Raw genomic sequence first — 27710 nt, 5'->3', positions numbered from 1 at the left:
TGTTCACACACACTTATACACTACTCAACATTAAAGTCTGATGTTGGGTTCCCCCACAGTTCACCAGCTGTCCTGTTTTACAACATCCGACATCTGCAATGAGGGGTGGCCACCCACCCCACGCTGTCTAGATGTGGTTTCACTCTGGTTTTGCCACTTGTTGAAGACACTCACCACAACACACCTCAAACACCCGACATGTCATGCAGTTTCCGAAATGCTTGTGCCGAGCCTCTGGGCCATCAATATCTGCCCTCAGTCAAATTCAGAGTGGAATTCACGAGTGGAATTTGCCGTGTGGGCACGGGCGTTGTCATGAATCAGCAAGATCTTTCAGCCCAACTTTCCCCTGCACTTGTTTTGTATTGCTCTTCTGAGGTTGTGCAGAGTTTGGCAATACCTTTGAGAGTTTATTCTTTCCAGGAAATCCACAAAAATCACACCTTTTCTGTCCCAAAAGACAGTCACCATCACCTTCCTTGCCGACATTGTCTGCATGCATTTCTTGGGTTTTTGGGGGGAATTTGTGTACCCCTACTGCATTGACTGCAATTTTGTCTTGCAGTTCACATGCTTAACCCATGTTTCGTCACCAGTAACGATGTGATCGAGTAATGATTCGCCATCTTTCTCGTAAGCGTCCAAAAACGTTAACGCTGCAGCCATTCGCTGATTTTTGTGGATCTCTGTCAAGATTTTTGGTATCCATCTTGCACAAAACTTGGGGTAACCAAGCTTTTCGGTAACGATTTCGTGCAACAAACTTCGTGAAATTTGTGGAAAACTCATCGAGAGTTCCGTTATTGTGAAATTACGGTTTTCATGGACCGCGGCATCGACTTTTTCGACAAGTTTGGCAGTCACTATGCTGGGTCTTCCACTTCGCTCTTCGTCGTGAACGTTAGTTCAGCCATTTGAAATTTTATGAGCCATTGATGCACTCCACCTTCAGTGATTATGTTGTCCCCATACACTTCACAAAGCTGCCGACAGATTTCTACGGTTTACAGTTTTTTGCAGTCAGAAACCTTATTACAGCACGCACTTCACACTTCACGGCATTTTCAATTAATGCTGACATTTTAAGTGGGAGTTGTTTCCTCATCTGCTGTACAGTCCTGACCTGGCACCGAGCGACTTCCACTTATTCCCAGCATTGAAGAAGTGGTTGGCTATGCAGCGTTTTGATGACGACGCACAGCTTCAAGAAGAGGTAACCACGTGATTGAAGGCGCAGGCGGCCGAATTTTACGACGAAGGAATTTGCAAGCTCGTCCAGCACTACGATAAGTGCCTTAATTTAAATGGCAACTATGTAGAAAAGTAGTATTTAGTGTGGCTTTCATCTGTATATAATAAAAAAAATCACAAACTGCCCATTGCAAGGATACATATAAACAGTTTGGCTTGCTGAGCTTATTTAAGTCTGTACTGCAATTTGAGTCTTTATTGCCTCCAATGATGTCTTCAGCACTGGTAGACAAACCATTATGCAAAGAAAATAATATGCTCTGATCACAGCATGAAACGGGGAAACAGACCTGTAGTCCTGCAGTTTCCTGTTTTCAGGATGGCGGTAGCTCAACACGATATCAACTTGTTAACTTCAGCTCACATCAGGAGGAGCTAGCCCAGGTGACTCTCTTCAAAAAAAATTGGGGAAAAAGCAAGTGAAGGCCACAAGTTCAGGAGGGTCTGTCTGGACAAAGGTGCTCCAATCTTTGTTTATGTGGGGATGGGAAAAGTATAATGGCTGAAGGAGATGGTGGCCAAGATATCTCTGTGGAATGAGGTGAAAATGCTGATCAAGACAGCAATAGAACTATTTAAGGTCACTAAAATAACAATATGGGTAACACAACTACTTGAGGGTGTTCCCCCAGAGACCCTGCGAGGGAAATTACAGGTTCAGAAACAAAGTCTCGACAGATGATTGTAGGATAATTAACCGGAAGGTTGCAACTGATTGTCAAAACCTTGCGCTGGAAATCAATGAAAAATCCCTGAAGGCAAGACACGACCTAAAACAGTACTTAGTGTTCTTGCAGGTTACTGTCAGGTTGGTTAATGATATCAGAAGCAACAATGGTGGCAGGCTGGCATATAGAAGTGTTGCAGAGAAACCTACAGTCTAGTAAAGGGGCAACTGCTTCATTATGTCACCTTCTGGGAAGACGAAATGGATGTGGCCCTGATACAAGAAACCTATTTATATAAAAAGAGGGTGTATCAGGCCTCGGAGGAACTGAAGGTAAGATGATTTACGCAATGAATCTAAAAACCCCCAACATGTATCTGTGGTAAATATGTAATTTCATTTATGCTGACACTGAACTACTTAAGGTTCTGTTCCAGTGACTTAGTGACCATAAGAAACAGTTTGAGGGAATCTGTATTGGTCAAGTTTACCTTCCTTACAAGGACTGTGTTACATGTTCCCAGCAAGTGAGGAGACTGATAAGACAGTTGTTTGCAGCTGAATGAATGACTACTGGTTGGCTGTGATTCCAATGCCCACTACCACAACTGGCGTGGTAAAGCAGCGACACCAACAGCAGATATGAGTACCTACTTGAATACATACTGGAACACAATTCAGTAAGGCTGGGGAACCTACCTTCATGAAGAAAAGAAGGGAGAAAGTAACTAATATAACTTTTTTTGTCCATCTCAATGAGTAGTTGTGACAAACATTGGCACGCAGTAACTGAACCACTGAAATAAGACGTTAAACAGAACACAGCCAACGGGAATCCTAGAAAACAGATTGTGGTTCATGATTATCTCAGGGTAACTTATGAGCTACAATATGGTGGAATAAAGAACAAAAGAAATTAGATGTTAAGGAGCTCAAGAAGGTGCAGAGTGTTACCTAGCCAAAGCAGCACAATTAGCAACACACCAACAGCTGGGATGAAGTCCATACTGAACAAGCCCCCATTACATCTTTGGGTTACAATGGAGGCAGCAACAGGGGCATACATGTTAAAAACTGGAAATCTTTGGAGACCCAGAATCCCACACTAATACAATGCCATGCGCGAAGGGGGCGGGGGGGGGGGGGGTGCGAGGGGCGCGTGGGCGGGGGCCGGGGGGGCCAGGGGGCGTGGGCAGGGGCCAGGGGGGGCGAAGGGCGGGTGGGCAGGGGGCGAAGGGCGGGTGGGCAGGGGGCGAAGGGCGGGTGGGCAGGGGGCGAAGGGCGGGTGGGCAGGGGGCGAAGGGCGGGTGGGCAGGGGGCGAAGGGCGGGTGGGCAGGGGGCGAAGGGCGGGTGGGCAGGGGGCGAAGGGCGGGTGGGCAGGGGGCGAAGGGCGGGTGGGCAGGGGGCGAAGGGCGGGTGGGCAGGGGGCGAAGGGCGGGTGGGCAGGGGGCGAAGGGCGGGTGGGCAGGGGGCGAAGGGCGGGTGGGCAGTGGGCGAGGGTGGGTGGGCAGTGGGCAAGGGCGGGTGGGCAGTGGGCAAGGGCGGGTGGGCAGTGGGCAAGGGCGGGTGGGCAGTGGGCAAGGGCGGGTGGGGAGGACCGGGGGTAGGGGGGAATGAAGCTAGTGGTAGATGGTGACATGGCAGTTGGTCAGTGCTGAATGGCTGGTGGCTGTCAGTATGTGGAGTGAGTTGTATAACTTGAATACTAGGTGGAACAGTATGGTCACAGTACATTCTCGCAACGATAGCAATAATTCTGAAAGAACACACTTTTCATACTACTTAATCTTTGTCATTGATCTGCACTGCCTTGAAAAAGTGTTCAGTTTTAATTCATTAAAAACCACTGGAAACATTACTCAATTACTGGTGTAGTCACTTCAACATTTTGAGAAAGAAACAGAAAATACAAAAAAATGTATTTATGGGACATGGTTAAACTACAAACAATTCAGCTAGTTAATTACAAATATTATCTAAAATGTACACTTTTAATTCTACTAAACTGGTAACTCCCACCATACTTCACTAGATTATGATTTACCCAACTCTTTACATATGGTGACTACAGTAAATTGTTGAAATCTCATAACAGATTACCTTTGCCTGCAAGATTCGATTCTGGATCCTTGGCTTTTACAGACAATGTTGTTAACTGTATTGCCTAGGTATGATGTTTGATTCACATGACAGAACCACTTCACTGCAGAGTTAAAGAAAGATACTTTCTGCTGGAAAAAAAGCCCTAAGCTGTGGCTAAGTCATTCTATCAGATACCCTTTCTTCAAACAGTGTTAGTCCAGCAAGATGTTTAGCAGATCATCTGCAGTATTTAACCAGAAGAGGACATTGGCAAAATTAAATCTGTAAGGGAAGGTCACCATATGTCTACACAGTTCGGTAAAGACATTGCTTACGAACATAAAGCGTTCAGAAGTAAGGAAGGAATGAACATCACAGTTAGCACAAAGATGGGGCAGGAAATTGGCTATTACTTTGATTCAGGAACCATTCTGACCTTTGCCATCACAGCTCAAAGAAAGTGCAGGAAACTTAAGACTCGATGGGAAACAGAAAACTGAATCCTGATAATCCCAAATGCAAGTCTATTATCTGAACCGTGGACCATCTTCATCAGTCAAACAAGAAGGTTCGAGATTCTATATGGCACAGAGTTTCAGTCTTGCAGCAAGTATTGCACTAATATATTCCGCTGCGGAATGAAAAACTCTGTATCACTAATGTACTGCTATAATTTACTCTAGTCACACAAAATATTACACAACCATTCAAGTTTTGATTGTTTTAAAGCAACGCATTAGTTTTATTTTAAGTTAGCTTAACCATAAACATCACAAATATCAGTTGATATTACAGTTACTGTAATCAGACACACATTTATTACTTTTTTCCACTAGAAATTGTAAAGACTTGGATGCATTTCAATGAAAAAAGGATAGACAATAGGTATATATTTGACTCTCTGTAGGCAAGAACAGCATGAATGACGGCAGAAAACAAACATTTGTAAACGCTTTATTACTGCATAAAGTCAACTGTAATATAAATGTAATTCCCATCTCGTGATCACAGATTCTTTTTCCAACCATATTTTCTGTCAAATAGATGTTGGGTAAAATGAACTATACAAAAATAGGGTATTACAAGTTAATAATGGCGAAAAACGTATAAAATGACAATGCTGTCAACAAAGGCAAAAATTATGTAACATTATTTTAAAATATTACTAGATTTATATTAGGCGTGAAAGTGCAGAGGGGGAGGGTGATACTGAAGGGACGTCAGACGCCGGCGGAGGGGGCTTGAGGGAGGGGGGGGGGGGGGGAAGCTGGCGGAGGGAACGTGGCGGGGGGGAGGGGCGGCAGTGGCCGGCGGAGGGAACGTGGGGGGGGCAGAGGCCGGCGGAGGGTGCGTGGGGGGGGGGGCAGAGGCCGGCGGAGGGGGCGTGGGGGGGCAGAAGCCGGCGGAGGGGGCGTGGGGGGGCAGAAGCCGGCGGAGGGGGCGTGGGGGGCAGAAGCCGGCGGAGGGGGCGTGGGGGGCAGAAGCCGGCGGAGGGGGCGTGGGGGGCAGAAGCCGGCGGAGGGGGCGTGGGGGGCAGAAGCCGGCAGAGGGGGCGTGGGTTGGCAGAAGCCGGCGGAGGGGGCGTGGGGGAGCAGAAGCCGGCGGAGCGGGCGTGGGGGGGGGCAGAAGCCGGCGGAGCGGGCGTGGGGGGGCAGAAGCCGGCGGAGCGGGCGTGGGGGGGCAGAAGCCGGCGGAGCGGGCGTGGGGGGGCAGAAGCCGGCGGAGCGGGCGTGGGGGGGCAGAAGCCGGCGGAGGGGGCGTGGGGGGGGCAGAAGCCGGCGGAGCGGGCGTGGGGGGGCAGAAGCCGGCGGAGGGGGCGTGGGGGGACAGAAGCCGGAGGAGGGGGCGTGGAGGGGGGTAGAAGCGGCAGAGGGGGCATGGGGGCGTGGGAGGGGCAGAAGCCAGCGGAGGGTGCGTGGGGGGGGACAGAAGCCGGCGGGGGGGGCAGAAGCCGGCAGGGGGGCATAAGCCGGCAGGGGGGCATAAGCCGGCAGGGGGGCATAAGCCGGCAGGGGGGCATAAGCCGGCAGGGGGGCATAAGCCGGCAGGGGGGCATAAGCCGGCAGGGGGGCATAAGCCGGCAGGGGGGCATAAGCCGGCAGGGGGGCATAAGCCGGCAGGGGGGCATAAGCCGGCAGGGGGGCATAAGCCGGCAGGGGGGGCATAAGCCGGCAGGGGGGCATAAGCCGGCAGGGGGGCATAAGCCGGCAGGGGGGCATAAGCCGGCAGGGGGGCATAAGCCGGCAGGGGGGCATAAGCCGGCAGGGGGGCATAAGCCGGCAGGGGGGCATAAGCCGGCAGGGGGGCATAAGCCGGCAGGGGGGCATAAGCCGGCAGGGGGGCATAAGCCGGCAGGGGGGCATAAGCCGGCAGGGGGGCATAAGCCGGCAGGGGGGCATAAGCCGGCAGGGGGGCATAAGCCGGCAGGGGGGCATAAGCCGGCAGGGGGGCATAAGCCGGCAGGGGGGCATAAGCCGGCAGGGGGGCATAAGCCGGCAGGGGGGCATAAGCCGGCAGGGGGGCATAAGCCGGCAGGGGGGCATAAGCCGGCAGGGGGGCATAAGCCGGCAGGGGGGCATAAGCCGGCAGGGGGGCATAAGCCGGCAGGGGGGCATAAGCCGGCAGGGGGGCATAAGCCGGCAGGGGGGCATAAGCCGGCAGGGGGGCATAAGCCGGCGGGGGGGCATAAGCCGGCAGGGGGGCATAAGCCGGCAGGGGGGCATAAGCCGGCGGGGGGGCAGAAGCCGGCGGGGGGGCAGAAGCCGGCGGAGGGTGCGTTGGTGGCAGAAGCCGGCGGAGGGGGCATGGGGGGGCAGAAGCCGGCGAAGGGGGCGTGGGGGGGCAGAAGCTGGCAGATGGTTTGTGGGCAGCAGAAGCCAGTGGAGGAGGCGTGGGCAGACAGAAGCTGGAACTGGGTGGGGAGCGGCTAATGGCAGATGGAGGGGGAGAGGGTAACTGAAGGGGAGAGGATGTGGAATAGGAGGGAGAGCATGGGGGTAGAAGGGTAGAGGGTCAGGGTCAGGATGCAGTGGTGGATGGCGAGAGTCAGGCGGAGGGTCAGGGTGCAGGGGTACAGGGCGGAGGGCCAGGGTGCAGGCCGGAGGGCCAGGGTGCAGGGCGGAGGGCCAGGGTGCAGGGCGGAGGGCCAGGGTGCAGGGCGGAGGGCCAGGGTGCAGGGCGGAGGGCCAGGGTGCAGGGCGGAGGGCCAGGGTGCAGGGCGGAGGGCCAGGGTGCAGGGCGGAGGGCCAGGGTGCAGGGCGGAGGGCCAGGGTGCAGGGCGGAGGGCCAGGGTGCAGGGCGGAGGGCCAGGGTGCAGGGCGGAGGGCCAGGGTGCAGGGCGGAGGGCCAGGGTGCAGGGCGGAGGGCCAGGGTGCAGGGCGGAGGGCCAGGGTGCAGGGCGGAGGGCCAGGGTGCAGGGCGGAGGGCCAGGGTGCAGGGCGGAGGGCCAGGGTGCAGGGCGGAGGGCCAGGGTGCAGGGCGGAGGGCCAGGGTGCAGGGCGGAGGGCCAGGGTGCAGGGCGGAGGGCCAGGGTGCAGGGCGGAGGGCCAGGGTGCAGGGCGGAGGGCCAGGGTGCAGGGCGGAGGGCCAGGGTGCAGGGCGGAGGGCCAGGGTGCAGGGCGGAGGGCCAGGGTGCAGGGCGGAGGGCCAGGGTGCAGGGCGGAGGGCCAGGGTGCAGGGCGGAGGGCCAGGGTGCAGGGCGGAGGGCCAGGGTGCAGGGCGGAGGGCCAGGGTGCAGGGCGGAGGGCCAGGGTGCAGGGCGGAGGGCCAGGGTGCAGGGCGGAGGGCCAGGGTGCAGGGCGGAGGGCCAGGGTGCAGGGCGGAGGGTCAGGGTGCAGGGCGGAGGGTCAGGGTGCAGGGCGGAGGGTCAGGGTGCAGGGCGGAGGGTCAGGGTGCAGGGCAGAGGGTCAGGGTGCAGGGCGGAGGGTCAGGGTGCAGGGCGGAGGGTCAGGGTGCAGGGCGGAGGGTCAGGGTGCAGGGCGGAGGGTCAGGGTGCAGGGCGGAGGGTCAGGGTGCAGGGCGGAGGGTCAGGGTGCAGGGCGGAGGGTCAGGGTGCAGGGCGGAGGGTCAGGGTGCAGGGCGGAGGGTCAGGGTGCAGGGGTACAGGGCAGAGGGTCAGGGTGCAGGGGTACAGGGCAGAGGGTCAGGGTGCAGGGGTACAGGGCAGAGGGTCAGGGTGCAGGGGTACAGGGCAGAGGGTCAGGGTGCAGGGGTACAGGGCAGAGGGTCAGGGTGCAGGGGTACAGGGCGGAGGGTCAGAGTGCAGGGGAATAGGGCGGCAGGTCTGGGCAAATGATCATGTTTACAGGGAAAGGGCTGTGGGTTATTATGTGTATGATTCCTGATGGTTTCAGATTGTGTAATTCAGAGCTCTGTCATTGTTATCATCATCTCTCTCCTACCCCTCCTCATAATATGAATTAGAGTGTCACTGGTGTCTGTATTATTATTCTGCGTGTGTTGGGGACTTATTAGTTACTAATATACTGTGTCTGCTTGGTTCAGTTTATGAAGTACTGTTTGTTCATGATGTCGTGATTGAGGGCTCGCTACTTCTGGATCGGTTGTAAAAATGGCTCTGAGCACTATGGGACTTAACATCTGAGGTCATCAGTCCCCTGGACTTAGAACTACTTAAACCTAACTAACCTAAGGACATCACACACATCCTTGCCCGAGGCAGGATTCGAACCTGCAACCGTAGCAGCAGCGGATCGATTAAGTCTGATGATTTCAGGCCATGAGCGCTTTGTGGCAACAACTGTCAACACTGGTGATGTATAGATACAATATCTATCTTTGGTAGCCATTACTAAGTGACAAATGAATCTACCATGGAACGCCACCTCATGCCAAAGCAGTTAGTTCACATGTACTGCCAGTACACTGTGAGGAAGATGCCTCCCCCTCTCCCTTCCCAATGGTAGTCTAAATATGATGCTTAGTGTTCTTCCGCTGGTATCCACAAACCACTGAAAACTCCATCAGTACATAGTGAACAAAATGTAAATCTGACTGGGAAAGGTACCTGTGAACATTTGAAGATACTTCCATTTAAATTACTGTTCACTTGTGCAGTCAAAGAATCCACATAAATTTGGACCTTGTCCAGGAACAGTGTTTTTCTATTGCCAATGCCAAAGGGTGCATACAATAAGTCTTTGATACAAATCATCTATGCCTTTATTACGAAAATAAATCCACTTGGTGTGGAAGTATAATACTCTAAAATGCCTATTCAACTGAAGAATAAATTTGACTAGCTACAGTAATTCATATTTTACTTGACAATATTAGAATTCAAACCACATTTTATCTCAATGTTATCCTTGTACTAGATACAAATATTTTAGCAATTCACCTACCTTGTACAGGCAAGTGTCAACCACTTGGTTGGCCACACTCTCGAGGTCATCTGTGAGAGCAAGACGAGAGCGCACAAAGGCACAGAGATCTTCATTAGACATTACATCCCAAACACCATCACAAGCCAAGACCAAGAACTCATCCTTTTCTTCATTTCTAACCACAGCTGATACTTCTGGTTCTGGAGAGACTAACTGCTCACAAGGGCCTCTGCCCTCCACATTTTTGTACTCGTAGTCACCCAAAGCACGTGAAACAGCCAGTGAGCCATTGACACGTTGGATCATTACGCTTCCGCCTGCACGCAAAATACGTTCTTTTTCTGCGGGCAGAACTGGTTTGTGGTCTCTGGTAGAGAATGTCGGGCGACCACTCCGGCACAGTACAGCCCTCGAATCACCGCAGTTCGCTACGTACACCTGAGGATTAAATAACTGATTTATACTTTCAGATGAAACAATGGAACTTAAAATAGTTTGATACACTGTTGTTTTCAAATCGGTGTGGCATTATAATGATGCAAGTCCAATGTAAAACAAAAGATAAAAACCTTTTGCTATTCTGGAATTGTATATATGCTTCAAAGTTAATTTACTAAAAACACAAAAACCGAGGAAAAAAAGAGAGGCAGAGTTTTAGAACTTTTCTTTAGTAGGAAAGGTTTACAGTGTGAAGTTTTGTGTGGGTAAGTCACAATCTACTTCTGTGCAAGTTTTAATCTTTAATCATATACATAGATGTACTGTAGCCAAGAGCTAAAGCACTTCCAATCAGTTTCGCTACAGTTGACCAAAAGTGGAAGAAGAAACTACCGTTGCAGTTCAACAGTAAACTTTTTCCTGAAGGTTAACATTGGACAAGTTCTGTGCTGTGAGTGGATGTTGCCAGTGCTCTGCGAGACTGTCCCCATACTTTAACCAGATTTAAATCTTTGAGAGGTAATTTCAACCTTGTAACTTCATCATTCAGGTCAGCCTCCTTTATCATTGAAAACCTTGCTGGAAGAGGAACTAGTGAAAGAAAGACAGGACTGCACCCTTGTCAATGTGAATAACCTAGTCAGTGAAGAAGAGACTAGACACTACTTGACCAAAACTGAACAATGCTTGCTGCAAGACACAGAATTGCTTAAAACTTTTTGCAATAAATCAAGTTACACGGCCCACAGAGGAGATATGATTATGGATATAAACAAGAAGAAATAATGCCTTTAGCAGCTTACTTAGCAAATGGCAACAAGGTCTCTGTATTTAGGTCATCTCACATGACGTAGTCTGTCATCAACATTTCTGAAGCAGATAACTAATCTGTGAGACACCAGTAAACACCATATCTGTACTGGCGTCTGCATATTTATTCTGCATGCTGCTTTGGTATGTCACAGGGGACACACAGTGAACCAGTATCATATTGTCTGCTGGCATAAGCTGTCACCAGCACACCAGTTGGCAAAGATGTAGCGTGAAGATCGATAGTACGTGCTGGATCAAGCATGCCTATCACAAGAGAGGCCAAAGACGCACCGACAAGTAACATGCCGCCAATGCCCTCACAACACCCTGTATTTAAGGCACAGCCGCTGACCTGAGGGCTGCACTGACTCACACATTGAGTCTGCCACCTGCCAGCGCATTTGCAGAGCAAGCTCAGTTCACATCGCAAGTTGCCGCAGATGGTGACCAGATTAGTGACCGTAGCAGGGCTAGCAGTGAGACTAAAGTTTATAATAGCAAGATTACTGATATTGTCTGTAAGAGGACTATTACTGATGAGCTTGTACCAGGAACATGGACTCTATTCAAGCTAAGTAGCAGTTTCACATAAATAAAGAACCGTATCAATCCCCTTGTGCATTTGTGTTGTAGAAAGAGGATACTGGCCACTCATAACAACATCCTCTCCCCTGCTTCCTGTGGTACAAGACTCTACATTGGCAATGAGGATAATTCATTGGTGATCGCAGATAATCAACTTGGCCGAAGATTTTGCTTGCTTCTCTTGTGATTTAGCTTGCCAGGGTGATCGTTTTCGAGTGTTTCTATTTGCTAATTTGTTCCTGTGATCTTACATGTATTCCAGGAGGGGAGCCACAGAATTAATCAAATTTCTCATTTCAGAGGCTTTGCTTGCTTTTTGCTATAACATATTTGTGTAAACCATGAATTCTCTGCCCCCTTCAACCCCTGCCTCTGCACCACAGCTGCTGTGTGATGGATCCAACACAAGCTTTTCAGGTTCAGAATCAACAAATACTGTAGCTACCTTGCTGATGACGGTACAACAACTACTGGCTACACAATCACAACCGACTGACCAACCAGGCCAACAAGTGCCACTGACCAGTATACCAATGTTCTGGCAATTTAAGGACACATGAAGAGGAATGGATCGAATACCTGACTCAGTTCCAAGCACAATGTCAAGTTCATCGTGTTCAAGATACTGTAAAGTTATAATACTTCCTTTCGATTGCAGGGTCCTCAGTGTTCAGGTTAATACAAAAACTATTCCCAACCACATCTCCCGACACACTCATCTATGTCCAAGTAATCATTGCATTAACCCAATACTATGACCAGCAAGTTCAAGTAGCTGCAGCCAGACATCAGTTTTTTTCATTTGCAGAAACAATTGGAACAGATGTACCGTCAGTGGTGTACAGAATTAATGGACATGACTAGGAAGTGTAAATATAAGAGCAGTTGTGGCAACTTTTACAATGAGTTAATTATAAGAGATGCAATAACATTCAATGTCCCAGACAGTAGGATACAGGAACAGATCTTAAAGTACTCTGGTCCATCAATTCCCCTTGTACTGCAAATCTTGAGCAATATGATTTGGGTGCCACAGCGGCCATTAAGTTTGACCAGGTCCCGATCTGTCAGGTCGAGTCACCCAATGCTCATGACCGCCAAAAGCAGCCACAACAACAAACCAACAACAACCGCATACACTGCCACGTAGACATATAAACAGACCTGTGAATTTAGAGACATCTTGCCCTAGATGTTTTGCTCACCATAAAAGATATAATTGCCCATCACGTAACACAACGTGTTACACGTGTGGAAAAAAAGGGCCGCCCAAGCAGTTCATTTGCAACAGTACAAAAACAAGAAATTTTGCCCATTCCCGGGAAAAACAGGCTCATGCACATGCAGTGATGGTGTGTTTTCAAAACCTATGACGGTTTCTGACAAAAGTAAGATTCAGGTTGTGCCGCCTCCTCACCCTAGTGCTGTGTAATGACGTTCTAACAAACTACTTGTCTAATTATGAGTTCCTGGCCAGCACGTGAACTTTCAATTAGATAAGGTGCATCAATAACTTTGCTTAATCGTGCCATGTACAAACAGTTACACTCACCATGCCTTTCTAAATCTGGGAAGCACCTCACTTCTTATAACGGACAGGATATTCCAGCACTTTGACAGTGCAGTTTTCGTACCACTTACAAATCTCACATTAGGACAGTGAATTTTACTGTGCTAAAATCAAGAGACAGTGAGAACATATTCGGTTTAGACTCCTTTGATTTGTTTGGACTTAGCATCCAAGACAACATACTTTCAGTATCTGCTTGTGCAACAAAAGACAGTTAAAGAATTTCCCGGACTATTTTCAGAAGGAATGGGAAAAGCTAATAACTTTGCAGGGCATGTTACATTGAAAGACAATGCACAGCCTAAGTTTTTCTGGGCTCAGCTTGTTCCAATTGCTTTAAGAGACAAAGTAGCCACTGAATTGAAAGAATTGCACGATAATTGTGTAACTGCTCCCATTCAAGCTAGTCAATGGGCACGTCCACAAGTTTTGTTGCTTAAGCCTTTTGGCCGCATTCGCATTTATGTTGACTTCAAGTCTACAGTCAACCCACAGACAGTAGTTGACACTTATCTGTTACCTTGCCCTGAGGAACTCACGGACAAGCTGGGTGCAGGACATTACTTATCTACGATGGATTTGCATGATGTCTACGTGCAAATTCCACTGGATGAAGAATCATATTAAGTGTTTGCTGTAAATACACACTTAGGACTGTTCAAGTATTTGCATTTGTCCTTCGTAAGTGCTTCCACACCCGGCATTTTTCAACATTACTCGGAACAGCTGACTGCAAAAGTTCCATTTTACTCAAACTAACTCGACGGAATTGTTGTATCAGGTTGTACACCAGAGCAACAGATTACCAATTTGCGTACTCTTTTTCGAAAAGCAGGACTCAAGAGTCATCTCGAAAAGTGTGACTTTCTTCAAACTGAACTACAGTACTTAGGTCATGTGATAAACAGAGTGTGCACCCCCTTCAGTCTAATTTGGTTGCAATCTGTGACCTGCCTGTTCCTCACAATGTGTCAGAACTGCAGTCAGTACTAGGCAAGATGACGTACTACATTCGGTTCATATCGAATGCCACTCAGATCGCAGCTCCATCGCATTGCCTGCGTTGCAAAAATGTACCTTTCACGTGGACTACCAAGACTGTCAAGACGCATTTCAGGAACTCAAAAATGCTTTACTTAGTGACAGATGTTTAGTGCATTTTAACCCTGCCAAGCCAGTAGTTTTGCAAGTCGACCCTTCTTCCTATGGAATTTGCGCTGTGCTTTCACACAGACTTGGCGCACAAGACAGACCTACTGCTTGTGTCTCAAAGTTGTTAACTCAAACTCAGTGCAGTTATTCTCAAATTGAAAAAGAAGCTCTTGCTATTGTGTGCAGTGTGACAAAATTCCATTACTATTTTTATGGTCACAAGTTCTTTTTAGTGACAGATCACAAGCCTTTGCAGTCCTTGTTTCATCTGTCAAAGCTGGTTCCTACACGCACTGCTCAAAAATTGCAATGTTGGGGTTTGTTGCTTTCACAGTGTCAGTATGCAATTGTGTACAGACTACAGCAAGGCATGGCCCCTATTTCACCTTCCAATTGGCCCAGACTATGATTTTGATGCATCTGCCATATCTTGTTGCCAAATCTATGCACAAGACTCTGAATTGCTGGAATCTTTTTCCCTTACACTACAGAAAAATTGCACAGGATAGAGAAGCAAATCCAGATCTCAAGAATCTGTTGTATTACATTTGCATGTCTCGGACTCATTTATTGAACAGTACCCAGAACTCAGTTGTGCGCCGATATTTTGTACATCTGCATAACCTTTCAGTTCAACAGGGTATCATTCTAGTTCAAAATTGCAGTGGACAATCACATGTGCTTATTCCCAAAGTATTGCAAAAGTATGTGTTGCGATTGTTCCACCTAGGACACTGGGGAATTGTTTGCACTAAACAGTTGGCGCAACAGCACTGTACTTGGTAGGGCACAGATGAAACAGATGACCTAGCAGTGTCCCACATGAGTGGAAAACCAATCCGCTCTGCCACAGACATTTGCAGCTTGGCCTAAGACTCAATTCCCATGGCAATGGGTGCACATTGACTTTGCAGGACCATTTTGGAATACTCGTTGGCTCATAGTGGTAGGCTCTTAACAAGCTCCCATTTGCTTCTACCACCACATCGTATAGCACCATTCAAGCATTGTCCTCCATATTTTGCATAGAAGGTTTGCCAGAAGCACTTGGGTCGGACAACAGATCACAGTTAATTTCACGTGATTTAGAACAGTTTTGTGAACGAAATGGCATTTGTCATCTTAGTGCTCGGTTTCATCCCCAGCCCAACAGAGAAGAATGCTTCGTATGCACTTTTAAACAACAGGTGGTGAAGCTTTGCACCACCCACATAAAAGAACAGGTGTTGCCACTCTTTCTTGCATCCTATAGCTCTCACCCAAGAGACGGACCATCACCTGTGGAACTTCTGCATGGCCATCGCCATCAAACGCTGTTACACTTGCTATATCCAACTCACCTCAGCATCCGTCACCAATAGTCCACAAGTATCGATTTGCTGCGCAATCTTGGTCTTTACAGGGTTTATGGCAACTGTGGGTGCTGGGAAAGAGGTGTGATCTAGGAACGCTTTGGCTCTTTTATGTACGTGATTGTAGGTCCTGATGGTTTGCAGCAGCACCATTAGAACGAAATTCATGTGTGTCATTTGACATGTGAGTCTGCTGATTTTCTTCCCCCAGATTCACGGCCTCTTGGGACTGTACTGCCTTCACAGTTGCCCGTTGGTGCCACAGAGCACCCCAGGAGGAGTAGACGGACGATGCCCCCGCTGGCCCTGCTCGACGACTCATTGTCACCATCGCTCCAGGACACGCCCTCAGGCCTGGATGTGTTCCCTGGCAGCCGGTCAGGAATATGCCGTCCTCCACAGTCACAGCTTCCACTCATCTCTATGTCCAGCATCCTGTCTCCCTCCCCATTGTCATTCGCCATCTTTCCTACACTACACACAACAAAGATGCATCTTCTCCCTTGCTTTCTGCAGTACAAGACTCTACATATTGTACTTCTTTTTCATTTCATTTGAGGGTTGTACACAGAAAAAAAGAACTGTATGCAAACCTTTATATAAGCTCAAATTTATCCAGTTTTCCTGCCATGGGAATAATTCATACATCATGGGACAAGATAGTCTTTTTGACTTATCTGTGAACATTTGCAATTACAGTTTAAAAGTAAACCTTACATAAAGCAAATATTCATTTACACTCCTCCCACAAATTATAAGCAAACATATTTATGGGTAATCCACTCTCTTAAGACTTTTCCAATTAATCTCATTTTGGAATCTGCTTTTCCATAACTGGATCAGCATAAATGTGGTTTGTTCACGAGTGCCACAGTTAACTACATTAAGGTTATTAGGTATTCACACAGGTCACACATGCCCACAGACCCAAGTGGCCTCTAAGGTAGTGCAAAAGCTAGATATGGTTCCCTTAATGGTCTAGATGAATTAAAATGGCCAACCTAACACAAGTCATTTAGTGTCAGCCATGAGGAATAGTTTGTACCATCATCCCTCACCCTACAAACTTTCAAAATAATGGGATAGATCAGCAGGATAATGCAATTGCTCCAACAAGACAGAATGGTACATCTGAATTCATAACTGTGAATTTTTTCATAAGACTTGTATTGGTCTTGGGTGTTTTTACACAGGCAGAAGTGATAGAAACATAAATCAATATAATTAAATTTTCTCTCGAGACATTTAAGTCCCATCTTTATCTACTATAATGGTGGAAGCTGAAGAACTGAATTAAAATTTGTGCCATGTCTGGGACTCGAACATTCAAGTCCCAGCCACGGCACAAATTTTAATTCATTTCTTCAGCTGCTCTCATTATCGTAGATAAAGCAATATATTTCATGACAATATTAAATTGGTCATTGTTAAAATAAAACAATTTATTTGCTGAAGAGATCAAGTGGGGTGGGCCTGAAATAGAAAGAAGTATGTACAATATAATAATGCATATAGGGATAAATAAGAAGATATCCATCGACTGGAAGGAAGCCATTATAATATCACTGCACAAGAAAGGGGACCAGAAAGTACTGGATAACTACAGGGGCATCCCTCTCTTAAACATAGGGTACAAGGTTCTGTCGAGAATCTTGCAGAACCGAGTTGAAGAACAGCTTGGACCGACAATAGGAGAGTACCAGTGTGGCTTCAAAAAAGGGAGGAACTGTATAGAGCAGATATTTGGAATAAAAAGAATCATAAAACCCCAGACACAAGAAAGGAAAAAAGACAATAGTGACATTTGTGGACTTTCAAAAGTCCTACGATTCAGCTGACAGAAGCACTTTGCTTGATGTGTTAGAAGATTGAGGACTGGATGCTACAACACACGCAATAATAAAGGAAATGTTAAGCGACACTATTGCCAGGATCAGACATCAAAGCACGCTGTCAGACAGCTTCGAAATAAAACCAGGAGTCCGGCAAGGGGACTGGCTGTCACCAACTTCATCTAACCTGGTTTTGGACGAAGTAGTGAGACAGTGAAGACAACTAATTAGTAACATGAAGATCAAAGGTGTGCAAATAGGGTACAAGGTCAAATTAACACAACAGTGGACTCCTTGGCATTTGCAGATGACATGGCACTCTTAAATGAGACAGAAGAAGAGGCAAAGACAGCCCCAAAAAAATCTAGCCAAAACAGCAGAAAAGGTCGGACTGAAGATTGCATATAAGAAGACCGAGACAGTGAACACTGAATCTGACTGGAAGATAGATGGCCAAGCGGTTGAGAAAGTCAACTGTTTTCTCTATTTGGGGGAGAAGATAACTGGTGGCATACAGAGCAACAGTAGCACAGTAGACAGGGCACAGCTTTTGTATGCGGTGAAAACAACATATGGCAAGAAAAAGCTGACACGAAATGAGAGCTTGCATACAGCTGGAGAAGGAGGAGTGGAAAATTCTGAGAGACATATGGGGCACCAAAAAACATGGGGATATCTGGACACACGGAACATGACAAGAACTGTATACAAATATTGAACCCATATCGAATGAGATATGGAAAAGGAGGTTACGATTTGTTAGGCACATTATGAGGAATGGAGAAGAGAGGTTGACTAAGAAGATATGGAATGCAACATGTCATACGGGAAACAATTGGGTGAAGGAAATCAGAGATGACTGGAAGGCTGTACGAATAAAAGAATCAAATCTGCAGGCAATAGTACAGGACAGGATGAAGGATAAAGTGTTGATGGATGGTTGCAGGTGGCCAGACACCAAAATCAAAGTTGTCTTAAGAAACAGAAGAAGAAAGAAACAGAAGAAGAAAGAAACAGAAGAAGAAAGAAACAGAAGAAGAAAGAAACAGAAGAAGAAAGAAACAGAAGAAGAAAGAAACAGAAGAAGAAAGAAACAGAAGAAGAAAGAAACAGAAGAAGAAAGAAACAGAAGAAGAAAGAAACAGAAGAAGAAAGAAACAGAAGAAGAAAGAAACAGAAGAAGAAAGAAACAGAAGAAGAAAGAAACAGAAGAAGAAAGAAACAGAAGAAGAAAGAAACAGAAGAAGAAAGAAACAGAAGAAGAAAGAAACAGAAGAAGAAAGAAACAGAAGAAGAAAGAAACAGAATAACAGAAGAAGCAAAAGAATAAAGAGGAACAGGGAAGAAAGAAGATGTGCAAAACAAGCCACACATTATCCTGATGGGTCCTAATGAAGCAGAAGAAGAAAACAAATTTGTTACAAGGACAACAAAGAGAGTGTGGAAATGGTAAAATACGTTATTCTTTTAGATTCATGTTTCCATCAGTATGAAATTTTCAGAATCACAATGTGCTCAAAGCTTTTTCACAAACAGGAAACCAGTAAACACCAGCACACGAGGCACTATCTCACAGCATACTACTTTCATGTCTTTAACACCATATGTGGGAAGCAGTATCTGAGGAACTGAGGTGGTTTTGAACTTTCCGATGGAAGGCCTAAATTGTCCATTGCTCTTGCCAATTGTTCCAATATACCTATTGTAGGCTACGATGATGGATGATACACAGTTTTGTACCATTCATTTCTTTTAGTCACTTGTTCCATAATGTAAAAAAAAATCCCTTTGTCTACTAATTTCATCGGTAATTGCTTCTTTCAACACAAGAAAGACCTCCTGATGACACTGTCTAGTTCCACAACAACCTATGCTTCTAGAACATCACACATCCTCTAGTGTTAGAAAAATTTATTATTACCCACATAAAACACCAAACATGTGTTCAGGAAGTTCTAACATAATTCTTCTTGGATTTTATTCTCCAGAATGCCTTTGTCACTAGAAAATAAATGACAGGTTCTCGCAGTCTGGCCTTGGCAGCCTGAGGCAGTGAACGTGCGTGTGTGTGTGTGTGTGTGTGTGTGTGTGTGTGTGTGTGTGTGTGTGTGCGCTCCAGAAGAAGGCCTGGAGGGTAGCAATCTATCATTTTCATAATATGAATGTTGGAGTACGTACGATAAAGTGTTGGCCTCAGGTGTCATGCCGTCACATTTACAGCCTCATATAAATTTTGTAACATTCTTACTTAATTTATCTGGTCATTTTAAAACTCAATTAATTATACTGTTATTAATTTCGTTTCAGCTTCAGCAAGTATAAATATATCTCTGAACTAGTTCAGCTGTTACCAGCTGATACTTCAACATAATTCATGAACAATTCTCATTTTGTAATTCCAGAATACTTTTCACAAGGGGTGAAATTAGCTTTTCGTTAGTATTTATGTAAAATTCCACACACATTAGGAACATTTCCCAAGAAATTATCTTCACAACATAAGCAACTTTAAAATAAGCACTGTTATCTGACTCATTTTCAGTGCTGAAAACTAAGGGCCAAGTGAAACAACTTAATGCCACTGCATGGGAAAAGCAAGTTAAAATTTAGTTTTGTGTAGTCAGTTAGTAAAAGCCAACAAATCCTTAAATTTTCTGTCTGCGATAATGAATGACATAACTGGTAATTATCAATACGATTAATAAGCAGTGGCGAATGAGCCATGGAAGTGCCAATTTAGTGACAGTTTTTGAGAGGAAGTTCTGTATTAGTTATTGTACAATTAACATGTAATTGTGAAAGTTAAATTTTGTGTTAACCTGGTTACTTAAACTTTCTCTTGACATACTATATCATTAGCTACACTGTGAGGAACTCAGGAAGTTGCAGCAAATTTTGGTGGAGCAGATATCACACAAATAGTTTTATAGTCACTGCAGCATCAGAGACTGGCAAAAAACGAAGGTGACTATTCTCTACAAACTGTTACACCCAGAAACACTTCAACTGCGGTGGAAAATCCTAGGATTAAAGCTGCCCTGATAATGAGGTTTTGGTAACAGAATTTTGAGTTTCAGATTGATTTATGCAATAACGGATGCTGATACTAGGGGAAAACTTTAAAGAAACCACTGGCATGAAAATCTTAAATGGACCATATGTTGACACAAAAAGTTGATTAAAGAGAAGATAACTAAAAATTAGACACAAACAATAAATAAAATGAATAAATAAAAATTTTTGTGGCACTGCAGACAACTGAGGTAAGTACTTTGATTGTTCATTATTTTTTGTGTGTGGCAGAAATTTTGTGTGAAGATTAGAATTTTAGTGTGAAGAGCAACAGTAATCAAGACAGTATACTATTTTCACAGTATACTTCATGGAATTTGAAAGGAGGGTTATTTTGAATGAGCTAAGGTAAAGGACAGTTGTTGCCTTACTTTAACGTAACTTTCTTGGATCAGAAAAGATGTAGGCTGAACAGAATTTGCTTGTAAGTTATCACTTGTAGAGACACGTCTGACTGGGTTAATAAATGTTAATCACACAAGTTGAATACTGAACATATTCATTTTTCATTGAAGTTTTATTACATATCAATATGAGGAATGCTTGCACAAGAGCAACAGTTTGCACAGTGTTCCTTATTTTAGGTAATCACAATTGTACAGCACTGAGAAATGAAGGAAGGAATTTATTAATTGTTAATTTTATTACTTTACTAAAATACACATCACTTCATTGACGTGAGAGGAACACTTTCATAAAACCATGTGTCTGCACAGTGTTTCCTTCTGCTGAAGAAAAGATTTTATTACTTAATATTTTGATGTTTTATGAATTATGCACTACTTTGCAGAGAGAGCAAGTGCAATGTCAAAATGAATATGCAATCATGTAAAGAAATTGAAAATAACTAATATCAATGAAAACAAAAACTAATTATCATGCTATATACACACTGTTTTAATTTGTATTCTGTCCTTGAGGTGATAGCTGAGAATGTAGACGTTACCCACAAACGCCATGTGAGGATTCCATGAACCCATATTGATAGAAGTGAGAAAACTTATCTTGCTAGAAAGCTACTGTTTATGAAACCATTATTGTGTTACAATCATGAAACTTTAGGCTATTTAATATGTGGATATTTGACTATCAACCGTATGTAATTGTTTCCTGTTCTGTTTCTTTGTAGACTATATTGTGTATTGTGGACTAGTGAGCAGTGACAAAGTCAATTGTACGTATCTGCAGAAATTATAGAACAGAGAGACTGTGTGCCTGGGAGCACTAGAGGAATATTGAGAGACTGGAAGGAGGTGTTGCCACATATGGACTGGGATCTAGATTAGATTAGATTAATACTAGTTCCATGGATCATGAATACGATATTTCGTAATGATGTGAAACGAGTCAAATTTTCCAATATATGACATAATTAAGTTAATTTAACAACATAAGTTAATATAACAACTTTTTTATTTTTTTATTTTTTTATTAATTTTTTTTTTAATATTTTTTTTTTGCTTTTTATCTTTTTTCTGAATTTATATCTAAAAATTCCTCTATGGAGTAGAAGGAGTTGTCATTCAGAAATTCTTTTAATTTCTTCTTAAATACTTGTTGGTTATCTGTCAGACTTTTGATACTATTTGGTAAGTGACCAAAGACTTTAGTGGCAGTATGATTCACCCCTTTCTGTGCCAAAGTTAGATTTAATCTTGAATAGTGAAGATCATCCTTTCTCCTAGTATTGTAGTTATGCACACTGCTATTACTTTTGAATTGGGTTTGGCTGTTAATAACAAATTTCATAAGAGAGTATATATACTGAGAAGCTACCGTGAATATCCCTAGATCCTTAAATAAATGTCTGCAAGATGATCTTGGGTGGACTCCAGCTATTATTCTGATTACACGCTTTTGTGCAATAAATACTTTATTCCTCAGTGATGAATTACCCCAAAATATGATGCCATATGCAAGCAATGAGTGAAAATAGGCGTAGTAAGCTAATTTCCTACGATGGTTATCACCAAAATTTGCAATGACCCTTATTGCGTAAGTAGCTGAACTCAAACGTTTCAGCACATCATCAATGTGTTTCTTCCAATTTAATCTCTCATCAATGGACACACCTAAAAATTTTGAATATTCTACCTTAGCTATATGCTTCTGATTAAGGTCTATATTTATTAATGGCATCATACCATTTGCTGTACGGAACTGTATGTACTGTGTCTTATCAAAATTCAGTGAGAGTCCGTTTACAAGGAACCACTTGGTAATTTTCTGAAAGACATTATGGACAATTTCATCAGTTAATTCTTGTTTGTCAGGTGTGATTACTATCCTTGTATCATCAGCAAAGAGAACTAACTTTGCCTCTTCATAAATATAGAATGGCAAGTCATTAATATATATTAAGAACAACAAAGGACCCACGACTGACCCTTGTGGAACCCCATTCTTGATAGTTCCCCAGTTTGAGGAATGTGCTGATCTTTGCATATTATGAGAACTGCTTATTTCAACTTTCTGCACTCTTCCAGTTAGGTACGAATTAAACCATTTGTGCACTGTCCCACTCATGCCACAATACTTGAGCTTGTCTAGTAGAATTTCATGATTTACACAATCAAAAGCCTTTGTGAGGTCACAAAAAATCCCAATGGGTGGCGATTCGGTTATTCAGATCATTCAAAATTTGATTGGTGAAAGCATATATGGCATTTTCTGTTGAAAAACCTTTCTGGAAACCAAACTGACATTTTGTTAGTACTTCATTTTTACAGATATGTGAAGCTACTCTTGAATACATTACTTTCTCAAAAATTTTGGATAAAGCTGTCAGAAGGGAGATTGGACGGTAATTGTTGAGATCAGATCTATCCCCTTTTTTATGCAAAGGTATAACAATAGCATATTTCAGTCTATCAGGGAAAATGCCCTGTTCCAGAGAGTTATTACACAGGTGGCTGAGAATCTTACTTATCTGTTGAGAACAAGCTTTTAGTATTTTGCTGGAAATGCCATCAATTCCATGTGAGTTTTTGCTTTGAAGCAAGTTTATTATTTTCCTAATTTCAGAGGGAGAAGTGGGTGAGATTTCAATTGTATCAAATTGCATAGGTATGGCCTCTTCAATTAACAGCCTAGCATCTTCTAATGAACACCTGGATCCAACTATATCCACAACATTTAGAAAATGATGATTAAAAATATTTTCAACTTCTGACTTTTTGTTTGTAAAGTTTTCATTCAATTTGATGGTAATAGTGTCTTCCTGTGCTCTTGGTTGACCTGTTTGTCTTTTAATAATATTCCAAATTGTTTTAATTTTATTATCAGAGTTGCTGATTTCAGACAAGATACACATACTTCTGGATTTTTTAATAACTTTTCTTAATATAGCACAGTAGTTTTTATAATGTTTGACAGTTTCTGGGTCACTGCTCTTTCTTGCTGTCAGATACATTTCTCTTTTCCAGTTACAAGATATTTTTATACCCTTAGTAAGCCATGGCTTGTTACATGGTTTCTTACGAGTATGTTTAACTATTTCTTGGGGAAGCAGTTTTCAAATGCATTTACAAAAATGTAATGAAATAAATTATATTTTAAATTGGCATCAGGTTCACGGTACCCCTCATCCCAGTCTAACTGCTGGAGGCTTTCCCTGAAATTTGCAATTGTTAAATTGTTGACTGAACGTACTACTTTGGAGGACTGTTTAGTACTGCTGAATGGAGCTATGTCATATATTGTAACTAGCTGTGCACCATGATCAGAAAGACCATTCTCGACAGGCTGAGCATTTATCTGGTTAAATTTGGTCTATAAGGAAGTTATCTATCAGTGAGCTGCTATCCTTTACCACCCGAGTAGGAAAATCAATAACAGGTGTCAAATTGAACGAACCGAGTAATACTTCAATGTCATTTTTCCTGTCACCCTCTTTCAGAGAATCTACATTGAAGTCCCCACAAATAATAATTTGCTTCCCCCTGTCTGACAGATAGCACAACAAGGAGTCCAAATTTTTCAGAAATAGATGAAAATTTCCCGATGGGGACCTATATACAGTTACAATTATAAATGTGCCTTTATTTAATTTAAGCTCACAGGCACATGCTTCTATATATTTCTCTACACAAAACTTTTTTGTTTCTATACTTTTTGTGCAGTGATAACTTTTGACATATATGGCAACTCCTCCTTTCTCCATATTTTCTCTAACTACATGTGCAGAGAGCTTATATCCACTTACATTTATCTTATCCATATCAGTAACAATTTGATGCTCAAACAGGCATAGTATATCTATTTCATCCTCAGCTTCTAAATCTTCTAAACAAACCAGAAGCTCATCTATTTTATTCTTTAAACTCCCAATATTTTGATGAAATATACTTACATTATTTTTAATTATACTTTTATGAGAACCTTTCCTTATTCTAACATTTGCAGTACTCTCCTGTCTGAGTTTCTCATTGTGCTTAGGCCTAGTTGCTATACCAGTGGTCACATGGTGTTCAGAGAGGCAGATCATGTCAACTGGGTTGGGTGACCTTAATTCATAAATGCAATTACCTAGGACTGAGATACAACTTGGTGGAGATAAAATTTCTGGTGATTGGTGAAAATTTATAATTGACAGCTGTGATTGGTGATCCAATGTGCTAGAATTGTGCTGTTTAATTTCTTTCCTAAACTGAAGATTTGTTTCAATCCTGACCTCTCGTAGAACTTGACATCTTTCTGTCTTACCTATCCTAAAAAAGGTACTGCTCCAACACCTGTAACCATTGGTATTTTACCATTTCCTGCTATTACCGCAGCCAGTTTACCCTTCCCTTCCCTTCCCTGTTGAGAGCAGTGAGATTTTATATAATGTATGATGATGTATAATTGATTCTTTTATTTCTTTTTCAAATAATTTGGAAATGTTCAATGTTTAAATCTAAATCCTTTTGATAAGCTATGCTCTGAGCATGTACTCACAGTTATTGCATAATCTGATGTGCTGCGGTCACTGTTACACTTTATGTTCACTGATCTCCGAAGCCAACTTCACATTGTGCTGAATGGTAACTTTTGGGGAATTGTTCATTTATACTATGTTTCTGACAATTGACTGAAGTTTAATTTTTGGCAGAGTATTGTACCTGATTCTCATCTATGGTACTTTGGGGGAGTGAGGAGTGTTGAAACGTACCAATACATGATCGTCAGGATAGTTATGACATGAATTGTTGACTTCAGTGTATGTCTGCCACATTTACAGGCTCAAATAAATTTCGTAACATTATTATTTCATTTACCTGGTCATTTTACAACTCAATTTATTATACTGTAACTAATTTCATTTCAATTTCATGCAAGTATAAATACATCTCTGCACTTGTTTCACTCCTAGTAATCGATACTCAAGCATAATTCATAAACAATTCTGATTTTGTAATTCCAGAATACTTTTCACAAGAAGTGAAACTAGCTTTTCGTTAGTATTTATGTAAAGAACTCATGTACATGTTAGGAACATTTTCTAACTAATAATCTTAATGATATAAGCAACTTCTTAAAAGCATTGTCACTGAACATATTTTATGAATTTCAGTACTAAAATGTAGCAGCCAGGTAAAAATGTCACAGCACAGGAGGGGCTGAATTAAGACGATGGTAATTCAAGTGAAATCCTTAAAGATTCCACAGAATTTCGAAAAGTTGTGAGATGGAGTTGATAGGTAGCAGCAGTGTTCCTTGAGTTTCAGAAAGTGTCTGATAGGTGGCAGAGTGATATAACAGCACAGGAGCAGGCAGCAGCATCCACAAAAAGATGGCTACCCTGCTGTCAACATGCATCATGATTGAGCAGCAATCTGCGACACATTTTTTTTGGCTAGTGAAGGTGTCAAACCAATCAAAATTCATCGCAGAATGACAACACAACTCAGAACGGTGACTCATGTTTGGCATTGCAGCCAGTGTATGAGTGGTGTAGGATCTTTAAAAGTGGTGTAACTTCTGAGGAGAATGCCCCAAGACCAGAGCAGGATCATCATGTAGTGACGGACATGAAGACAGTGTTAGTGGAGGAGCTTGTAAAGGAAGACAGACGCATAAAGCTAAATGAAATAGCCACAAATTTGAAGATTAGTATTGGTTCAGCACACAATGTTGTTCACAAAATACTGCACTTCAATAAGGTGTTTGTGAGATGGGTGCCACATCAACTGTCTGCTGAACTGAAAGACCGTCGCGATAATGGCTGTGAAAGAATTTTGCATCATTTCCAAGTCAAAGGTGGTGCATTTCTGAGAAAAACTGTTACAAGCGATGAGACTTGGGCCAACTTCGACCAGAAACGAAAAGGTCAAGCAAGGCATGGCACCACAGGTCATCGCCGAACCCGCACTCAACTGTCTGCTGAAAAAGCCATGCTCATTACCTTCTGGGATGCAAATGGATTAATTTTGGAGCATTATGTGGATAGGGAAGTGACCGTAACCAGTACTTGTTATCAGAGATTCAGAAAAATCAATTTCGCCCACAATCGGGAGTAAAGGAAAAGGACTTCAGACTTCAAAAGTACTGCTACGGTACGAGAACACCGTACCGCATACAGCCTGTTAGACAGTTGAGACTATTGAGGAAATTAAATTTGAATGTCTGGTACATCCTTCTCATTTACTAGACCTTACTCCTAGTGACTCATCTGTTCAGTGCACTTAAAGAAGCAATGAGAGGCAGGTATTTCAGAAGTGACAAAGAGGTGAAAACCACAGTAGACAATTGCTTGCACACACATCCAAAAAGACTTATTTCCTCATGGTATCTATGCACTTCTGAAGCAGTGGAATATGTGCATTCAATGCCACAGATATTACGTCGAAAAATGACACGTAGTTTTTTGCTCATAGCTGCAATTAAAAGTATTATGGCACTTTTGTGGTTTTCATTTGAATCACCATCATAATTAATTTTGTATAATCAGTTAGTAAAAGCCACCAAGTTTTTGACTGTAGTCCTTAAATTTTCTGTCTGCAATAATGGATGACATAACCAGTAATTACTGAAATAATATATAAGCAGTAACTAATCAACCATGAGAGTGCCGGTTTTGTGACAGTTTTTGAGAGAGCAAGTTTTGTATTAGTTATTGAGTAGGCTAATAAAGATGCAATTGTGAAAGTGAAACCTCATGTCAAACTGATAGCTTAAAATTCCTCTTGGCACACCAAATCATTAGCTACACTGATGAACTCAGGAAGCTGCAGCAATTTTTGGTGGAACACATACTCTTAATTTTTTTTACACCCACTGTAGCATTGGAGATCACCAAGAAACAAAGCTGAGTATTACCTACAAACTGTTATATCCAGAAATAGTCCCATCATATTTCACACTGAACTGGCTTTGTAAACTATGATATTTAACTCCAAAACACCTTAACCTTGATAGAGCAAACTGAAATTTAACACCATACCTAGTATGGTGCATTGTGTTACCAAATAACAAGGACATAGTAGATCACATTCCATTAAATTAATTTGATGAACATTGAGAGGTATTTCACTTGGGGCTGGTTTGTCTTAACCAACTGCATATTTCTA

General features: G+C 43.7%; 1 protein-coding gene across 6 annotated transcripts in view; it reads right to left on the bottom strand.

Moving 5' to 3' along the window:
• LOC126187647 (protein phosphatase 1B) overlaps window positions 1-27710 on the bottom strand; it is a 253308-nt gene that overhangs the window by 164483 nt on the left and 61115 nt on the right. For all 6 annotated transcript variants that reach the window (XM_049928851.1, XM_049928852.1, XM_049928849.1 and 3 more), the window contains one exon: window positions 9365-9784. In XM_049928851.1, the coding sequence (XP_049784808.1) occupies window positions 9365-9784 (420 nt within the window). The remainder of the gene's footprint in view (window positions 1-9364; window positions 9785-27710) is intronic.

This window comes from Schistocerca cancellata, chromosome 5 (genome assembly GCF_023864275.1).
Source record: "Schistocerca cancellata isolate TAMUIC-IGC-003103 chromosome 5, iqSchCanc2.1, whole genome shotgun sequence".
Classification (NCBI taxonomy): Eukaryota; Metazoa; Arthropoda; class Insecta; order Orthoptera; family Acrididae; genus Schistocerca; species Schistocerca cancellata.
Note: the sequence above shows the minus strand (reverse complement) of the source record. Positions and strands in the feature narration are given on the sequence as shown.